The 20,972-nt window shown below is 39.2% G+C and overlaps 1 protein-coding gene across 2 annotated transcripts in view; it reads left to right on the top strand.

Moving 5' to 3' along the window:
* Positions 1-20,972, top strand: part of glcci1a (glucocorticoid induced 1a) — a 238,014-nt gene that overhangs the window by 207,416 nt on the left and 9,626 nt on the right. For both annotated transcript variants that reach the window (XM_072253399.1, XM_072253398.1), the window contains one exon: positions 9,829-9,949. In XM_072253399.1, the coding sequence (XP_072109500.1) occupies positions 9,829-9,949 (121 nt within the window). The remainder of the gene's footprint in view (positions 1-9,828; positions 9,950-20,972) is intronic.

Raw genomic sequence — 20,972 nt, 5'->3', positions numbered from 1 at the left:
GCTCCATCTGTTGTCAGTTACACATTTGGCTGCAATTGCCCCACAGTGATATCCCTGTTTCTGTCAAACGACAATGGGTAGCAACCTCCTGAATTGTATTCTACTGTGGACTCGTTTGACAACTGCAGGATCGCAGTTTGAAAGTAAGTTACCTGGCATGTTTTTTTTAATTACCTTCAGAATTGGTGTGTAGGTAGTGTTTTGGTTAATGTTAGTTCCATTTTATTTCAAATTTTATCAACGAGCTAGAAAAGGAGGGAAGGAAAATGACAAATTTTTACTGAGGATTTTTTCTGCAGTTGGTTGGGTGATCTGTAAAGAGATGGTGTCAGAAGAATGGTTTTGCTGTTTGAGCTGAAGGAAGCATGATATTACTGCTGCTGGCAGCTGCCAACAGTCACTTGAAGCATTCACACATTTAAATCTTACACTAGAGTTACGTGCAGGAAGTAGATGCTCCACGGTGGTTTGCTGTGTTAACATGACAGCATAACAAACAGCTGCTGGACAGAACCATCCACCTGTTATATAACTTTTTGGGGAATAACAGCAAGCTGCAACACATGAAATGATATCAGGAAGCCAGCAGGAATATTAATGATCTATCCTGAGTAGCATCCAGTACCTTTGACCATTGACTTAATTGCAAAACATCTGAAAAATAATTGGAAAAATGCATGTTCTACGTCCTGCCAATTTCTCCATCACGGTTGCAAGTACATTTCTACAACTGGCACCGCATCTTTCAGAAGGTCTGGGTCAAAGTTGGAACAGTGAAACAAACGGAAGCTGAAGTATCCCAGTAGATGTTCACCCTTCTCTCCTGTGTTCCAAATGATAGAAAGCAGCTGACGTTTGAAAATTACCCTCCATCCCCACTTCCTCCCCTCCCATGTGAAGCAGTAAATTATTGTGGCTTATTAATAAACTAGTAGGTCCCAAATGACCCCAGCACAGTATTGCCAATGCCATTACAATGAATGGAATATTGTTGCCCTTTAAGAGTACAATTACACAGAATAACAGACTGTTGTTTCTATTCAGGCAATTGTAAGATTTGTCAAGCTTAAATAATGAACATATATTAGCAAAGTTTCTTAAAAATTGAAATAAATCTAAGCAATCATGAATAACTACCTTTTTCAGCTGTAGTACTTTGGTAACTTTTACAAGGCAGTAATTTAAGAAAATCCAATTCCATAATTGGAAAATTTACATGAAAGACTTGTTATTATTGGACTCTATGACCTGAACACTCTTCTCTGATGTTTGGAAAGTTTAATAGAGGAGTTGATTTTTTTTTTCTGGAAATACTGGAATGCTTCTTATGCAAGGGCCACATCAGTTTAGCTTTAAATGTTCAGGAACTTTGGGATAGTGGGAAATAAAGGAATATTCATAAAATGGTTCAGAAATAGAATGGGAAGTTGTAAAAGGCAATTCCCAAATTCTGAGAATCTGTTCGATTAGTGGATACAACCAATACTGGATGAGATGTGCGTTCATGTTGATAGATGATATGTTTGCTGATGTGGATGGATGCACAGTCCTGTCACTTACTGTGCATGCATTAGTGTTAGTCTTCCAGTCTCTTAGACACAAAGGTTTACGTGGTTAAGAAGTTATTACCCACTGCATCATCTTGTGACACAAAGTCTTCCTTTGTTTAGTGATATTCTGGATATTTCTTTTAATGCACATGTATGGGTAAATATTTATATTCATTGATTACTGTCAGCCATTTGAGTTCTGCTATTGAATATTAAATTGAAGTAGCAATGAATTCTTGACATATACTCGAAATTATACGTACTGTATGTCTATTTGTTCCTGAAAGTGGCTTTGTTGAAAAAAATGTAAATATGGTTCAGTCCTGTCATATGTTTGTAATATATTGGAGAGTAATTTATGAAGAAATGTATAATGTGCTAATTTTAACCTTAAAGTATGAATACTGTTATGAATTAGCATTCTGATGTCTCTATTGAGCTAATAAATTGGTTTGTTTCACATTATGAATCACAATACCTGTGCTGCTTTTATTAATATAAAAAAGTTATCTTGTTCTTATTCCAATGTTACCCCTTAGATATTACTGCTAAACAAAGTTTTAAATCTCATTTCCAGATGAAATAAAAGTAAAAACAGAATCAGATAAAATATATGAATATTAAATATTTCAAATGTTGTTATCTTTGATTTATGTCAGTTTACTTTTTACAGTATTTTTATTTGCATATAGAAACTTAAGGCTTTCACTGCATTGATACGTGAAGAAATCACTGTGTGAGGATTAGGCAACCTTACATTTGCCATACACATATTTGTGTGAGTGAGGAACTTTTCAATTTCAAAAAATATTAAAGTTATTGCAAAGCATACAAAACAACATCAATTTATCTAACTTCCTGTATTTTTGCCCCCCCCCCCACCCCGGCTCTAATATTTTATTCCCGTTCTGACTCCACTCTTCTCCTCAGCTGCTCATCATCTCCACTGGTTTCTCCCTTCTTTTCTCCCATAGTCCACTATCCACTATCAGATTTCTTCTTTAGCCCTTTACCTCTTCCACTTATCACCTCACATCTTACTTCATCCATCCTCAGCCATTGACGCTGCATGACCTGCTGAGTTCCTCCAGCATTTTGTGTGTGTTGCTCTGGATTTCCAGCACCTTCAGAAACCTTTGTGTTTACAGCTCATTGCAATAACATGTTTAAAGCTTCTGAAGTTACTTGGCTCTGTTCATGGGATACTCAGGAAAATGAAGATTTACTACAACAAGCAGATTTTATTAGGTTTTTTTTCACCATAACGCTTTAGCTCCACAAGCCAAAATAAGGGAGCATGTCAGTAGGGAAGTAGAATTGCCAAAAACATGAGTAGTGTATAGAATCATTTCCTTTCCTTTTTTTGGTTACGTAAGCATTAATTTTCAAAGCATGCATGCATTAGGATAGCAACAAATTCCAACCTACCTAACTCTTGTTATTACTCTACATTACTGCAACTGTATCATCGTATGAATTCTATTTTTAGAACTAATTTTAATCTAGCAACCAAAAAAAAGTTCTTGGTTTTATACCCTGCCTAGTGGTAGTCACAGGTAAGTTCTGTGCTTTCAACTTGAAGACTCATTAGTTAAAATACCAACCTCCCCACCAACCCTCCTTGTGCACCTTTGTTTTGAGCTACATCGAGAGCAGGCAACCTCTGATTATATATTCCCATACTGTTGCTCATAGCATATATTTCCCATCAAGTTTTGGATGCATGATTTATTAGAAACAGCATGGCCATGTAGACAAGCCACATCTTGAAACCTATTCTCTGCAATCCTGTCATTCATCTGTGAGAAATAAGAGTGCTGTGGTGTAGAAAACCATTGAAAATGCTCCCTGTATTCTCCATTACCAATCTTTTCTGTACTTTTTAACATCTTGATTTTCATTAACATCTGATTTTTCACCATCTATTTTGACCTGAATGTCTGCTGTGCTCCGCAAGGCAACAATTGTGAGATGGGCTTATCTTTTATGATGAGGAGCCTGCTGAGTAATACCACTGCTTTCACATTGTAAGTGCGTTTTAAACCTTTTTGCATTGATTCAGAAATGATGGGATGAACACAGCTTTTAAATGGTTCTGAAGGCTATGTTTTTCTGTTTTACTAAAACTGCTGGGCTAGAGATCAAGGAAGCGAATTTTAGGGTATTAGTTGGGTGCCAGTCAACAGGCTGCCTTGATCTCATGACTGGAATCAGAGTTTCAGTTGTCCAGGTAAGTAGAGAGTATTCCATTACACTTGTGAGTTGTGCTGTGTAGATGATGGAAAGGCGTGGGGAAAATTGAAGATGAGTCGCTAATTGCATTTACTCGGTCTCTGATCTTTTCTGGGGGGAATCTGATCAGGTTTTTCCATTAAACTGTGCAGGATCACTCCCAAACCATAGCTGATTTATCCTACAACTCCTCTCCTCTCTCCCACCCTTCATCTTTCCCATTTTGTCACTGTTTTCAAGTGTCCATATGGCCTCTGTTTCACCACCATGGCTTTCCCCAATACTACCACCCTTCAAGACTTTGCTACTCCTCCATTTCGAGGTACTCTGTGCATTCACCGTTCTCACTACCTACACTCTGCCAAGTTTGTCTCTACCTTCATCTGCTTTGTATCCAGACCAAAATACACTCCCTAAACTTTCTGCCATCTGATCTCTTCAGAACAATGAAGCTGTTTTTCATTTTTTTCTGATTGTGTTTCCTTCAATTGACTTATTTTCCTGTATCGTTACTGTAATTGTCCTGAGGTATGCAGCTCACATTCCTATGCTCTTGAGTGAAATGATGGTGAATGTTTTCAAGTAATTACCCAAATTAAATTCAATTATTTAAAATAAAAACTGCTCAATATTGATATTGATCATAATCACAATGCTGACATTACATTAAAGCAAATTTGTAAGTTACATTTTTAATTGTTGCAGACTGTTATGATAGTCTTCTGCAATAGTATTACACTCTGGTTTACAGCCAAAACTGACGATGTGTTAGGCTGATTTCAAGTCAAGTACACGACAAGCCTACTTCAATAACCCTGCCTTTATGTAAATAGGATGAGCAGCACAGTCTGCTGTGGGATGAAAGCTGCTGTTTTAATTCCAGTCAATGGCGAATAAAAGTATTTATTCTTTTTCCAAGGATTACAGTGTACTTTTTTTCTTCTGATACTTCTCTCCCCCCCCCCCCCGCCCAATTTTTCCATTCTCCATTTTGGCTTCCCTCTTGCCTTTCTCTTATCCACCTGCCCATGGCCTCACCGTGGTCCACTGCCGCCTCCCCTTTCTCCCATGGTCCCCTCTCCTCGCCTATCGGATTCCTCCTTTTTCAGACCTTTACCTTTTCCACCTATTACCTCCCAGTTTCTCACTTCATCTCCCCTCCCCCATCCACTAATCTTCTCCTCTACCTGGCTTCACCTATCACCTTTTAGCTTAGAGTCATAGAAAAGTACAGCACAGAAACAGGCCTTTTGGCCCATCTAGTTCATGCTTAACCAGTTAAATAGCCCAGTTGTATCAACCTCCACCTGGACCATAGCCCTCCATGCCCCTACTGTCTATGTACATATCCAAACTTATCTTAAATGCTGAAATTGTGCTCATGTGCACCATTTAGGCTGGCAGCTCGTTCCACACTCTCACAACCTTCTGAGTGAAGAAGTTTCCCTTCATATTCCCCTTAAGATTTTCACCTTTCACCCTTAGCCCATGACCTCCCGCTGTAGTCCCACCCAACCTCAGTAGAAATAGCCTGTTTGCGTTTACCTTGTGTATACACCTCATAATTTTTCATACCCCTATCAAATCTCCCCTCAGAGTTCGATGTTCCAAGGAATAAGGTCGTAACCTGTTTGATCTTTCCTTGTAACTCAGAACCTCCAGTCCCAGAAACATCCTTGTAAACTTTTTTCTGTACTCTTTCAATCTTAGTTACATCTATCCTGTAGGTAGGTGACCGGAATTGCATATTATACTCAAAATTAGGTTTCACAAACATCTTATTCAGTTTCAACATAATATCCCATCTCCTGTACTCAGCAGTTTGATTTATGAAGGCCAATGTGCTAAAAGCTTTCTTTACAACCCTATCTCCGTGTGTTGCCACTTTCAATGAATCATGGAGCTATATTCCCAAACCCCTTTATAATATTGCGATCCTCAGTGCCCTGTTGTTCACTCTGTTACAACTACCCTGGTTGGTCTTACTGAAGAGCAACACATCACACTTGTCTGCATTAAGTTCCATCTGCCATTTTTCAGCCCATTTTTCCAGCTGGTTTACATCCTGCTGCAAGCTCTGATAGTCTTCCTTGCTTTCCACTACACCCCCAGTCTTGGTGTCATCTGCAAATCTGCTGATCCAGATATCTACATTGTCATTCAGATCATTGATATAAATGACAAACAAAAGACCCAGTACCGATCCCTTCAGCACTCCATCAGTCACAGGCCTCCAGTCAGAGAGGCAACCATCTGCTACCACTCTCTGGCTTCTCCCACAGAACCAATATCTAATCCAATTTATTACTTCATCTTGAATACCAAGCAACTGAACCTTCCTGACCAACCTCTCATGCGGGACCTTGTCAAATGCCTTGCTAAAGTCCATGTACATAGCATCTACTGCCTTGCTGTCATCGACTTCCTCAAAACCCTATAAGTTTGGTTAGACATGGCCTACCCTGCACCAAGCCATGCTGACTATCCCTAATCAGTGTGTGTCTCTCCAAATACTCTATCCAAAAGCTAGTACGCCTTCACCTCCAACAACCTTCTTAATGTGGCTTCTTCCCCTTTCCTTTCCAGTGCTGATGAAGGGTCTCTGCCTGAAACAGGGACTCTATTCCTCTCCATAGATGCTGCCTGACCTTCTGAGTTTCTCCAGCATTTTGTGTGTGTTACTTTTACTCGCATTGTATTTAACAACTATAGAGAATGCTTATGTAAATGGGATTAGAATTCGTTTTAGGGAAGATTAATGGGGAACTGGAAGACTGCGTTAACATGATGGACACCTTTGTCTTCTATGTGAAGATCAAGTTCAAGTTTAATTGTTGTTCAACCATACATGAATACCCATGAATACAGCCAAACGAAACAGTGTTACTCAGGGGCCAAGGTGTAAAACACAGTACCCAACCCACGGTTATCCACAGCTCAAGGCACACATAGCACATGTAAGACAGCAGTAAAATGCTGTCATACACAAAAAAATATATAGTCCAAGTCCCTGGGTCCATGAATAGTGCAGCACTCTGCAGTGGAACACCATACTACTTGTTATCTGCCAACGGAATAATGGAGGGCAGCACCAACTCTAGCATGGACACCACACCAAACCGTCTCCGGTGCAGCGCACCTGCTCTGGCTCTCTCCTGGGTGTCAACAAACAGTCGACATTGCAGTTTGAGACCTAGTCACGCTATGACTATGACTATATTTCCATATGTCATAAGGAAATATGGAAACATCATGGTTCACGTGTACTGTTCTGATTCAGTGCTGACCTGATTTTATTTCTCAAGAGCAGCACAGTCGCACAAGAAGTCGAGTTGATAGTTCACAACTTCAGTGGCCATGTTCAACCTTGACCTCCAGTGCAGTCTGGGTAGAGTATCTGCGTAGGTTCTCCTGAGTGCTCTAGTTTCCTGTTACCTTCAAAGACAAGAAGGTTGGTGGTTAATTGGCTGCTGTAAATTGCCCCGAGAATGTAGGTGAACAGTAGAATCTTGTGGGGGTTGTGGGAATGTGGAGAGAATAGGGAAAGTGAGGTTACTGTGAATGGGTGCTTGAAGACTAGTATGAACTCAAATTCCAGTTTAATTATCATTCCACTATACATGAGTAGAGGCAAATGAAAGGGTATCCCTCCAGTCTGAGGTACAGAACATAACCAATAACACAAATAGCTCATATGGTTATGATTTCAGGAAAACATACAGTCTTTGTAACATACTCTGTGGTATATGACTGATTCTAAGATTGAGCACTTCATTTTGGACAATTTGATTTGTTGTGCCTAATACTGATTTATTTTGCATTCAGTGCTGGCTTAATCTGTGCGCAGAATTTAAAATGGCTTGATTAATAAAGAAAACTGAACCTACACCTGTAACCAAAAACACGTTTGCACATGGAGTGTGAGAAAGCAACCATAATTGGCAGCATACTTCTAAAAGAAATAAACATGTAGTTGAGAGCAGTTTCACTTTTCATGCCAGAATGCTTGCTTTCAAATGATGTTTTGGACTAGAGTTTGTATTGGACAAATATTCAAATGTTAGCAAGATGCATAGAACAACAATTTGTATTTATCTGGTGCCCTTTAACATAGTAAATTGTTCAGAAACTGGACAAGGAGTGCACACAAATTGGACCCGTCTTTCCTCATAAAGGATATGAAAAAGTATATTAAACAATAATGTCTACAGCATTCCATCACCTAGTAGTTCCAGTTGTATTTTTATATTTATGTTGAGAATGTACTGTGTATTTATTGATTTCTCCAGTGTTAAATATTCATTGCTTCATTTGGCATTTTTTATGACCGTGAATGTGGGTAAGCATAAGCAGCCTGATTGTCATGAGTAAAGCAGTGAAGGATGAAATGGTATTGATTTATGTTGCTTGCCATGAAAGAGACTGCAGATGACAATGCAGCAGTGGTGGAGCTTGCCATACAGATCTTGTGTGGGTTGGAAGTGTCTTTGACTGTCCTACAGTAAGAGAGAGAATAAGGTCCAAAAGGCCCATGTGTCCTCCGTCTGCCTCCGATGTGCATACATTTTTCAGACTGTTAGTTTTCAGTCTCATTCAGGCATTGCACTGCAACCATAGCTATAAATTATTGAAAGAAGCGTTATGTATTATGGTCCCTAGAGGTGCATGTTAAGTAGTGAAACAAGATGTTTAGTGTGATAGCAAATTGAAGTCTCTGGAGAAATAATGAATATTACTCTGTTATCTTAATTAATTAAATTTGTTGAATAGCGATTTTTACACTCTAAATATCATGCACTCACTCAAAAGAACTGCTTGAAATTTTTGCCTTTTTGCTTGGTCAACAAAAATAATTATTCGGTCAGAAACTATGCTTTTATCCTTTATAAAAAGGCAGAATGAGTAATCTTTTAGAAACATCTTTGGGTTTCCTCATGCAGCCCCATTGTGGCTCAAGATCTGGGAGGACAAACCAGGGTAGAAAATAACACGGTGAACAGTAGGGCTCTGAGAAGTTTGGAAGAACAGAGGGATCTGGGAGTACAGATCCATAATTCCTTGAGAGTGGTGTCACAGTTAGATAGGGTCATGAAGAAGGCGTTTGGCACATTAGCCTTCATAAATCACAGTATTAAGTACAGGAGTTTAGATGTTATGTTCATGTTGATGAGGCCAAATTTGGAGTATTGTATGTAGTTCTAGTCATCCACCCTCAGGAAAGATACCAATAAGACTGAAAAAGTCCGGAGAAAATTTACAAGGATGTTGCCAGGACTTGAGGACCTGAGTGATAAAGAAAAGGGTGAATAGGTTAGGACTTTAGACCCCAGAGCATAGGAGAATAGGGGAGATTTGGTAGAGTTATACAAGATGATGAAGTATATAGCTAGCATTAATGCAAGCAGGTTTTTTCCCCAATAAGGTTGGGTGAGACTGGAACTGGAGGTTATAGGTTAAGGATGAAAGGCGTGAAATATTTAAGGGGAACTTGAGGGGGAAATTCTTCACTCAGAGCATGTTGCAAATGTGGAATGAGCTACCAGTGGAGGGTGGTGGATGTGGAATCAATTGCAACATTTACGAAGTTTGGATGGGAGGTGTATTGGAGAGATATGGTATAGGTGCGGGTCAGTGGGTCTAGGCAGAATGTCAGTTCAGCTTGGACAAGATGAGCTGAAGGGTTTGCTCCTGTGCTGTAGAGCTTTATGATTCTAAGTGGATTTCATATCCGGTGTTTTGTTCTTAAACTTGGCAGCATTTACATTTACACTTGAAATATTTGACAGTTAACCCTAACTTTCTACAATCTGTCAAGTTTGGAGGTTAATCTCATGATAACCTTGTGGTTTTGTGCATCATTAACACCCCTTTTGAGCTTCACCTGTTCCTATGCAAAAAATGGGTTTTATAACACTTTATTGGGGGAAAAAACCATAATTTTGTGATTGAACACCATTACACAATTAATTTTTGGGTTTCTTAGTTGAACCAATTTCTTCCTTTACAAGCTGAAATCTTTCAGTGACCTCTTCCTTTGCATTTGCAGACAGTGGGAGTAACTCACCCCTCCCCAAATATGCTTCATCACCCAAACCAAACAACAGCTACATGTTCAAACGAGAACCCCCAGAGGGATGCGAGAAAGTGAAAGTCTTTGAGGAAATATCGTAAGTGTTTTTGAATAATTTTCCTTTAAAAATTAGTAAATTGAGAAATGACTGAAATGCACATTAGATGAATAGATTAATGAAACAAATACCATAGCGTCCTTGGTTGTTTGGGTTCTGTATTTGAATGTATAATAGGAAGTTTCATTATTAAACATGATGACTTTAAAATGTATTTTATGTACGATGGTATCACATTTTGAAACACATTCTTTTCTGTCAAGGGATAGAACTCCATTGCTAATGAGAGAGTCTCTGAGTGCATTTTAAAATTAAAATAAGCTATTGCAGTAGTCCAGTTAAAAATAATGTACTGTTCTTTTGATTGTGAATGATTTGAAGCACAAGACCGATAAATAGTATGTAAGCTAGAGAGAAAGTTAATGTTCTTTTTAATATTATCAACTAGAGTTAACTTTAACTTAAGTATAGAACATAGAATAATACAGCACAGTACAGGCCCTTTGGCCCACAATGTTGTGCCGACCCTCAAACCCTGCCTCCCATATAAGCCCCCACCTTAAATTCCTCCATGTACCTGTCTAGTAGTCTCTCAAACTTCACTAGTGTATCTGCCTCCACCACTGACTCAGGCAGTGCATTCCACGCACCAACCACTCTCTGAGTAAGAAACCTTCCTCTAATATCCCCCTTGAACTTCCCACCCCTTACCTTAAAGCCATGTCCTCTTGTATTGAGCAGTGGTGCCCTGGGGAAGAGGTGCTAGCTATCCACTCTATCTATTTCCCTTATTATCTTGTACACCTCTATCATGTCTCCTCTCATCCTCCTTCTCTCCAAAGAGTAAAGCCCTAGCTCCCTTAATCTCTGATCATAATGCATACTCTCTAAACCAGGCAGCATTCTGGTAAATCTGCTCTGTACCCTTTCCAATGCTTCCACATCCTTCCTATAGTGAGGCGACCAGAACTGGACATAGTGCTCCAAGTGTGGCCTAACCAGAGTTTTATATAGCTGCATCATTACATCATGACTCTTAAACTCTATCCCTCGACTTATGAAAGCTAACACCCCATAAGCTTTCTTAACTACCCTATCCACCTGTGAGGCAACTTTCAGGGATCTGTGGACATGTATCCCCAGATCCCTCTGCTCCTCCACACTACCAAGTATCCTGCCATTTACTTTGTACTCTGCCTTGGAGTTTGTCCTTCCAAAGTGTACCACCTCACACTTCTCTGGGTTGAACTCCATCTGCCACTTCTCAGCCCACTTCTGCATCCTATCAATGTGCCTCTGCAATCTTTGACAATCCTCTACACTACTTACAACACCACCAACCTTTATGTTATCTGCAAACTTGCCAACCCACCCTTCTACCCCCGACGTCCAGGTCGTTAATAAAAATCACGAAAAGTAGAGGTCCCAGAACATATCCTTGTGGGACACCACTAGTCACAATCCTCCAATCAGAATGTACTCCCTCCACCACGACCCACTTGCCTTCTGCAGGCAAGCCAATTCTGAATCCACCTGGCCAAATTTCCCTGGATCCCGTGCCTTCTAACTTTCTGAATAAGCCTACCATCTGGAACCTTGTCAAATGCCTTACTAAAATCCACATAGATCACATCCACTGCACTACCCTCATCTATATGCCTGGTCACCTCCTCAAAGAACTCTATCAGGCTTGTTAGACACGATCTGCCCTTCACAAAGCCATGCTGACTGTCCCTGATCAGACCATGATTCTCTAAATGCCCATAGATCCTATCTCTAAGAATCTTTTCCAACAGCTTTCCCATCACAGACGTAAGGCTCACTGGTCTATAATTACCCGGACTATCCCTACTACTTTTTTTGAACAAGGGGACAACATTCGCCTCCCTTCAATCCTCCAGTACCATTCCTGTAGACAACGAGGACATAAAGATCCTAGCCAGAGGCTCAGCAATCTCTTCCCTTGCCTCGTGGAACAGCCTGGGGAATATTCCATCAGGCCCCGGGGACTTATCCGTCCTAATGTTTTTTAACAACTCCAACACCTCCTCTCCCTTAATATCAACATGCTCCAGAACATCAACCTCACTCATATTGTCCTCACCATCATCAAGTTCCCTGTCATTGGTGAATACCGAAGAGAAGTATTCATTGAGGACTAAGTCACTTCCACAGCCTCCAGGCATATCTTCCCACCTTTATCTCTAATCGGTCCTACCTTCACTCCTGTCATTCTTTTTTTCTTAACATAATTGAAGAATGCCTTGGGGTTTTCCTTTATCCTTCTCGCCAAGGCCTTCTCATGCCCCCTTCTTGCTCTTCTCAGCCCCTTCTTAAGCTCCTTTCTTGCTTCCCTATATTCCTCAATAGACCCATCTGATGATACCATCAAAGGTTATGTTCCACCTGGTATTTTTTTAAGTCAGTTATTATGAGTGGCTAAGTACAGTCATAGTTTGAATAAATACTTGCAGAGAGGCAGGGTGGGTACAGGCATGCAGAAGGCAACAAAATCCCAGAGTCAAAAAGATCTTGATGTATTTGCCGTAAGCCATATTCAGAATCAGATTCAGAATCACAATATTATCACTGGCATATGCTGTGAAAATTGTTGTTTTGCAGCAGCAGTACATTGCAATATATAATGAAAATTGTGAGTTATAGTAAGAAGTATAGAGTAGTGAGGTAGTATTCATTGGTTCAATGTCCATTCAGAAATCAGATGGCAGAGGGTAAGAAGCTGTTCCTGAATCGTTATGTGTGTGCCTTCAACTCCTGTACCTCCTCCCTGATGATAGCAATGAAAGAGGGCATGTCCTGGGTAATGGGGGTTCTTAATGATAGAAGACATCTTTTTAAGTATTTCGCCTTGAAGATGTTCTGGATGCTGGGGAGGCTGGTGCCTATGATGGAGCTGACTGAGTTCATAACTTTCTGCAAATTATTTTGATCCTGTGTAGTGCCCCCCGCCATACCAGACGGTGATGCTCTCCGTGGTATATCTGTGGAAAATTGCGAGTGTAGTTGATGACATACCAAATCTTCTCAAACTCGTAAGGAAATATAGCTGCTGTCATGCCTTCCTTGTAACTGCATCAATCTGTTGGGCCCAGGATGGATCCTCAGAGATGTTGGCACTCAGGAATTTAAAATTACTTACTCTTTCTACTTCCGATCCCTCTGTGAGACTGGTGTGTGTTCCCTCGCCTTACCCTTTCTGAAGTCCACAAACAGTTCTTTGGTCTTACTGATGTTAAGTGCAAGGTTGTTGCTGTAACACAACAAGCTGATATATCCAGCCTTCGCACCATGCTTCCCAGCTCACCCACCCCACTTCCCCACCAACAATCCCTACTAGCAGTAGTTAAATTGAGGGAACTATGGCGATAGAATATATTAGGTTCTTCAGTGGGTGGAAATCTGGGGCACAACAGTGAGAAGAGGCTACGATCAGAACAGATATATTTCTGCTGAAGAGTAGTTGTGGATGGGACAGCACAATAAGCATTAGTGTTAATTTCCCTCCACTGTGTGTTGTTGGAACATATATTTTTTTTTACCATGGGAAAAGCTGGAGCAGAAACTGTTTTCATTCGTGGGATGTGGAGATTGCATTTATCGGTCATCCCAAATTGTCTTTCACACGTGAGCTAGTATATACTAATAAAGATTTTATCGAAGTGTGAAGGGATTCGTACAGTGCTTTTGGCTCAGGAGTTCTTGGTTTTTGAACTAAAACCTTGAAAGAAAGATGCATATTTCTTGGTCAGCCTGGTGTTTGACATGAAGGGCAGCTTGCAAATAGTCATGTTCCCGTGCATGGATACCAAAGTCTTTCAATCCCAGTGTGGTTTACCAAAGGAAGAGCATTGAATCTTTTAAGGGCACATTGGATAAATATTTCAAAACAAGGAAATAAGATGAGGCTTTTCATTCTAGAATGAAGGAGCTTCCCTTTCTCAACCATTAGCGCTGCCCTCAACTGCATCTCTTCCATTTCACGCACATCTTCTATTAACCCATCCTCCCGTCACGCTATCAGGGATAGAGTTCCTCCTTGTCCTCACCTACCACCCCACCAGCCTCTGTGTCCAGCATATAATCCTCCGAAACTTCCGCTACCTCCCACTGGATCCCACCACCTAAGACATCTTTCCCTCCACCGCCCCTCCACTTTCTGCTTTCCGCAGGGATTGCTTCCTATGCGACTCCCTTGTCCATCAGTCCCTCCCTACTGTTCTCGCTCCTGGCACTTACCCTTGCAAGCAGAACAAGTGCTTCACCTGCCCCTACACCTCCTCTCTCACTACCATTTGGGGCCTCAGGCAGCCCTTCCAGATGAGGCAACACTTCACTTGTGAGCCTGTTGGGGGTCATATACTGTGTTCAGTCCTCCCAGTATGGTCGCCTGTATATTAGCGAGACCCCATGTAGATTGGGAGACCGCTTCGCCGAGCATCTATACTCAGTCCGCCAGAACAAGTGGGATCTCCCAGTGGCCACCCATTTTAATTCCACTTCCCATTCCCATTCCAATATATCCATCCATGTCCTCTTCCACTGTCGTGATGAGGCCACATTTAGGTTGGAGAAACGGCACCTTATATTCGCTTTTGGTAGCCTCCAACCTGATGGCATGAACACTGGTTTCTCAAACTTCCAGTAATGCCTCCAACGCCCTCTGCCCTCCACCATCTCCCATCCCCTTGTCCCCCTTTCATATTATCTCCTTGCCCACTCATTGCCTCCCTCCAGTGCTCTTCCCCCTGCCCCCTTTCTTCTTTCTTCCATAGCCTTCTGTCTCTTTCACCAATCAACTTCCTAGCTCTTTGCTTCATCCCTCTTCTAAGTTTTACCTATCGCCTAGCGTTTCTCTCTCTCCTCCCCCCACCTTTCAAATCTACTCAGCTTTTTTTCTCCAGTCCTGCTGAAGGGTTTTGGCCTGAAATGTCGAATGCACTTTTTTCCCTAGATGCTGACTGGCCCGCTGAGTTTTTCCAGCATTTTGTGTGTGTTGCTCGGATTTCCAGCATCTGCAAATTTTCTCTTGTTTGTGAAATAAGAGAGTGCTTAATGGGTTTGAATTGGATTTTGAATAGATTTGAATTGCTTTAGCAGAATGTTAGTGCTAAGGCAGCAGATGGAATGACGCCGTCCAACACGTACATATTCTTAAGGTAGAGGAGAAAGATTTAAACAGGACCTGAGGGGCAATCCTTTTACACAGGGTGATGAGTATATGGAACAAACTACCAGTGGAAATGGTTAAGGCAGGTACAATAACAACATTTATAATTTTCAGAGGAATGTTAGCAAAATGAGATTAACAGACGGACATCTTGGTCCATATATCAGAGTAAGAAGGAGCCTTCTTATTCTGACTTCTCCCCTTCCTTTCCAGTCCTGATGAAGGGTCTCGACCTTAAAAGTGGACTGTTTATTCTTTTCCATAGATGCTTCCTGGCCTGTTGAGTTCCTCCAGCATTTTGTGTGTATTTCTTTGGATTCCAACGTCTGCAAATTTTCTCAAGTCAGTGTCGAACAGTGGGGTTATGTTAATTGGGCCTGCATCAAACCAGACAATACTGGCTAAGTTATTTAGCTCAAGGAAACTCACAGACCAGACTGATGCTGTCACTAAGCACATCAAATAGCTCATCTATCAATAGTTGGGAGATCTGCGTACTCAAAGAGTCAGCCATCACGGCATTAATTTTGGGTGTTTGGGATCTCTCTCTCCAGAAGCATTTAGACCATCTATATGAAGTCACCAAGTAGCACAAATAAAAAAGCAGTATAAATACTCAAGAGTAGTCAGTCTTTTTAGGAATGGACAAAGAATGATAAGATGAATGACAGGAACACAGGGTGACCACAATGCATTCCTCCGCCTTCAATTTCTACGACAGACGACTCGTTTGTTTATAACCCACTGATAAGTCTTTTCAGCTTATCAGAATTGTTCTGGAAATCCTTTGTGCTTTATAAATTATTCGTAATTTGGAAATCTTTTATAAGATAGAATTCCTCTGAGTTTTAAACATGTTTTAAGAAGCTTATCTAAATTTAAACATGTATCACTAAAAATAAATGAACTGCGTTTAACCTACTTCATTACCTGGAAGTTTCCCCTCTTTGGTGGGGGGGAGGGGGAAAGACCCAAATAGTGGTTAAACTTGCTGTGGAGGATAAACTGGGAAGAAATCTAGCCTTTGAAGAGTAGGTGGTTATAGAATAAACTCCCTTTAATGAGGGTACCCCCTAGCTACAGTGGCATGCAAAAGTTTGGGCAGCCCTGGTCAAAATTTCTGTTACTGTGAATAGCTAAGCGAGTAAAAGGTGACCTGATTTCCAAAAGACATGAAGTTAAAGATGACACATTTCTTTAATATTTTAAGCAAGATTACTTTTTTTATTTCCATCTTTTACAGTTTCAAAATAACAAAAAAGGAAAAGGGCCCGAAGCAAATGTTTGGGCACCCTGCTTTGTCAGTACTTAGTACCACCCCCTTTGACAAGTATCACAGTTTGTAAACGCTTTCAGTAGCCAGTTAAGAGTCTTTCAATTCTTGTTTGGGGGATTTTTGCCCATTCTTCCTTGCCAAGGGCTTCTAGTTCTGTGAGATTCTTGGGCTGTCTTGCACGCACTGCTCTTTTGAGGTCTATCCACAGATTTTCGATGATGTTTAGGTTGGGGGACTGTGAGGGCCATGGCAAAACCTTCAGCTTGCACCTCTTGAGGTAGTCCATTGTGGAATTCAAGGTGTGTTTAGGATCATTATCCTGTTGTAGAAGCCATCCTCTTTTCAGCTTCAGCTTTTTTTTTTCACAGACGGTGTGATGTTTGCTTCCAGAATTTGCTGGTATTTAATTGAATTCTTTCTTCCCTCTACCAGTGAAATGTTCACCGTGCCACTGGCTGCAACACGCTTTTGTATGTTTGGAGAAAAAAGATGCAGAATTTCATGAAAAGAACACTTCTCCAACTGTTAAGCACAGGGGTGGATCGATCATGCTTTGGCTTGTGTTGCAGTCAGTGGCACGGGGAACATTTCACTGGTAGAGGGAAGAATGAATTCTTTCTTTTCTTTTTCTTTTTAAATCTTTTTATTGAATAAGTATACAAAAAGGTAAGCCATATAGGCACTAATACACTGTTAGAATATAATAAAATTACAGGAGATATTAATACAAAAAAAATGATACAAACAATGTAATTTAAACATAATGTACCAAGGTAACATAATAGTATACTAATTTTTATATATATATATCAATAGAGAAAAGGAAAACCCCTCCCCCCCAAAAAAACCACCGTGCAACTAACTAAAAGCAAAGCAATGGGCTAACTTGAAACCAAACAGAGTTAAAAAACTTAAAATCACGTCCTCAATCCCGACCTCCATTAAAAACAGTAAAAAAAACAAGAAGGGTATATATTACATTAAATGAAAATATTGAATAAAAGATCTCCAGGTCTGTTCAAATTTAAATGAGGAGTCATAAAGATTGCTTCTAATTTTCTCCAAATTCAAGCATAATATCGTCTGAGAAAACCAAAAAAAGGTAGTTGGAGCATTAAGCTCTTTCCAATGTCGTAAGATACATCTTTTCGCCATTAAAGTAAGAAATGCAATCATTCTACGGGCTGAAGGAGAAAGATTACTGGAAATTTTAGGTAGTCCAAAGATAGCTGTAATAGGGTGAGGAGAGATATCTATATTCAATACCTTGGAGATAATATTAAAAATGTCTCTCCAAAAAGTTTCCAGAGTAGGACAAGGCCAAAACATATGAGTTAGAGAGGCTATCTGCCCCGGACATCTATCACAGAAAGGATTAATATGAGAATAAAAACGAGCTAATTTATCTTTGGACATATGTGCTCTATGAACAACTTTAAATTGAATTAGGGAATGTTTAGCACAGATAGAGGAAGTATTGACTAATTGTAAAATTTGCCCCCAGTCATCCACGGAAATAATAGATCCCAATTCTTGTTCCCAATCTGACCTAATCTTATCAAATGGAGCTTTCCTAAGTTTCATAATATTATAAATAATAGCCGATGCACCTTTCTGACATGGATTAAGGTTAATTATAGTATCTAAAATGTATGTAGGAGGAAGCATTGGAAAGGAAGAAAGTATAGTACTTAGGAAATTTCTAACTTGTAGATATCTAAAAAAATGTATTCTTGATAAATTATATTTATTAGATAATTGTTCAAAAGACATAAGGGAACCATCTAAAAATAAATCCAAAAACCGTGAAATACCCTTAGTCTTCCAAATTTGAAAAGCAAGATCCGTAAAAGAGGGAGGAAAAAATGTTACCTAAAATAGGAATTGCTAGCCCAAATTGGTTAAGATCAAAAAATTTTCTGAATTGAAACCAAATACGTAAGGTATATTTAACTATTGGGTTAGACACCTGTTTAAGGCGTTTCAAATCAAAAGGAAGAGAGGAACCTAAAATAGAGCCAAGTGTATAGCCCTGAACAGATTGTAATTCCAATGCTACCCATTTAGGAATGGATAGTATATCCTGGTCAAGTAACCAAAATTTCATATGTCAAATATTAATTGCCCAATAATAAAATCTAAAGTTAGGTAATGCTAAGCCTCCATCTCTCTTAGCTTTCTGTAAATGTATTTTACCCAGTCTCGGGTTTTTATTTTGCCAAATAAATGAAGAAATTTTGGAGTCAACTTTATCAAAAAAAGATTTTGGAACAAAAATTGGTAATGCCTGAAATATATATAAAAATTTTGGCAAAAAAAACCATCTTAACTGCATTAATACGATCAATCAAAGTTAAATATAAAGGAAACCATTTAGATGAAAGTTGAATAATATAGTCAATTAAGGGTAAAAAGTTAATCTTAAATAAATCTTTGTATTTACAAGTAATTTTAATCCCAAGATATGAAAAATAATTATTAATCAATTTAAATGGAAAGTTATGATATAAGGGAAGTTGTTTATTAATCGGGAAAAGTTCACTCTTACTAAGATTTAATTTATAACCTGAAAAAAGACCAAATTGTGCTAATAGCTCTAAAACAGCAGGGATGGATTTTTGGGGATTAGAAATATATAAAAGTAAGTCATCAGCATAGAGTGATATTTTATGGGACTTTAAGCCCCGAGTTATCCCAGTAATATTTGGAGATTCTCGAATGGCAATTGCAAGAGGTTCTAATGCAATATCAAATAATAAAGAACTAAGAGGACACCCTTGTCGAGTACCTCGAAAAAGAGGGAAAAAAGGTGAGCTTAGAGAGTTAGTACGGACCGAGGCCACAGGAGAATGATATAACAATTTAATCCAGGATATAAATTTCGAACTAAAATTAAGCATTTCAAGCACCTTAAATAAATAAGGCCATTCTACTCTATCAAAAGCTTTCTCAGCATCTAAAGAGATAACACACTCAGGAACATTTTGTGAGGGAGTATAAACAATATTTAACAGCGTGCGAATATTATAAAAAGAGTAACAACCTTTAATAAAACCCGTTTGGTCTTCCGAAATAATAAAAGGAAGTACTTTTTCTAATCTATTTGCTAATAACTTAGAAAAAACTTTAGAATCAACATTTAATAAAGATATTGGTCTATAAGATGCACATTGAGCAGGATCTTTATCCTTCTTTAATATTAGAGAGATTGACGCTCTATTGAAAGATTCAGGAAGTTTACCAAGTTTTAATGAAGCCTCAAAAACCCTACAGAGCCAAGGGATTAATGAAGGTGCGAAACATTTATAAAATTCTACGGTAAACCCATCAGGGCCAGGAGCTTTCCCCAAATTCATAGAGAAAATAACATTCTTAATCTCATCCGTGGTAATGGAAGTATCTAACATAGAAGACATATCCTGTGAAATCTCAGGGAAGTCTAGATTATCTAAAAAATCATTCATATATTTAGAATCTCGAGGAGACTCTGATTGATATAAGGAAGAATAAAAATCACAGAAAGTTTGATTAATCCCCACATGATCAAGTATCAGTCGGTCATTTTGGTTATAAATCTGATTAATTTGAGATTTAGCATAATTAGACTTCAGTTGATTGGCCAACAGTTTGCCAATTTTGTCACTGTGTACATAAAATTCACTTCTTGTTTTCTTTAATTGATTTACAATCGAGGACGAAAGTAATAAACTGTGTTCCATTTGAAGTTCAGTTCTTTGTTTATATAACTCCTCAGAAGGTGCTATAACATATTTCTTATCAATTTCCTTAATCTTGTCCACGATTACCAACTCCTGCTTCAGCTTCTTCCTCAAAGCAGCAGAATACGAGATAATCTGACCACGAATATAAGCTTTAAAAGTATCCCAAAGAATGTTCACAGAAATATCCTCTGTATAGTTAATTGTAAAAAAAAGATCAATCTGTTCATTCATAAAGTTAACAAAGTCCGAGTCCTGAAGCAACAGCGAATTAAAACGCCATTGTCTATTATTTTGTGTATTGGCCTGAATTTTAATAGAAAGCTTAAGTGGAGCATGATCCGAAATGGTTATAGAGTCATAATCACATTTAATCACTGAAGAAGTAAGACGAGAATCAATAAAGAAATAATCAATTCTTGAATAGGAATGGTGAACATGTGAAAAAAAAGAAAAATCTTTTTCCTGAGGATGCAAAAAACGCCAAATGTCCGTCGACCCAGAATCAGAGAGGAATGAATTAATCAAAGTTGCAAATTTATTAGGTAAGGTCCGTAGAGGAGCCGAACGGTCCAAAGCTGGAAATAAACAGGTATTAAGATCTCCGCCCCAGATCAATGAAAACTCATTCAAATTCGGGAACTGATTGAATAATGATTTATAAAATTCCGGACAGTCCATATTAGGAGCATAAACATTAACCAAAACTACCTTTTTATTAAATAGTAGACCAATAACCAATAGAAATCTACCATTCGGATCAGAAATAATATCATGTTGTATAAAAGTAACTGAGGAGTCTATAAAAGTAGAGACGCCTCGAATCTTAGCATTGGAGTTCGAATGAAACTGATGACCCTTCCAGAATTTAAAAAAATG

The sequence above is a fragment of the Mobula birostris genome, chromosome 3, assembly GCF_030028105.1.
Source record: "Mobula birostris isolate sMobBir1 chromosome 3, sMobBir1.hap1, whole genome shotgun sequence".
Lineage (NCBI taxonomy): Eukaryota > Metazoa > Chordata > Chondrichthyes > Myliobatiformes > Myliobatidae > Mobula > Mobula birostris.
The sequence above is the reverse complement of the archived record's forward strand: the minus strand, read 5'-3'. Positions and strand labels throughout refer to the sequence as shown.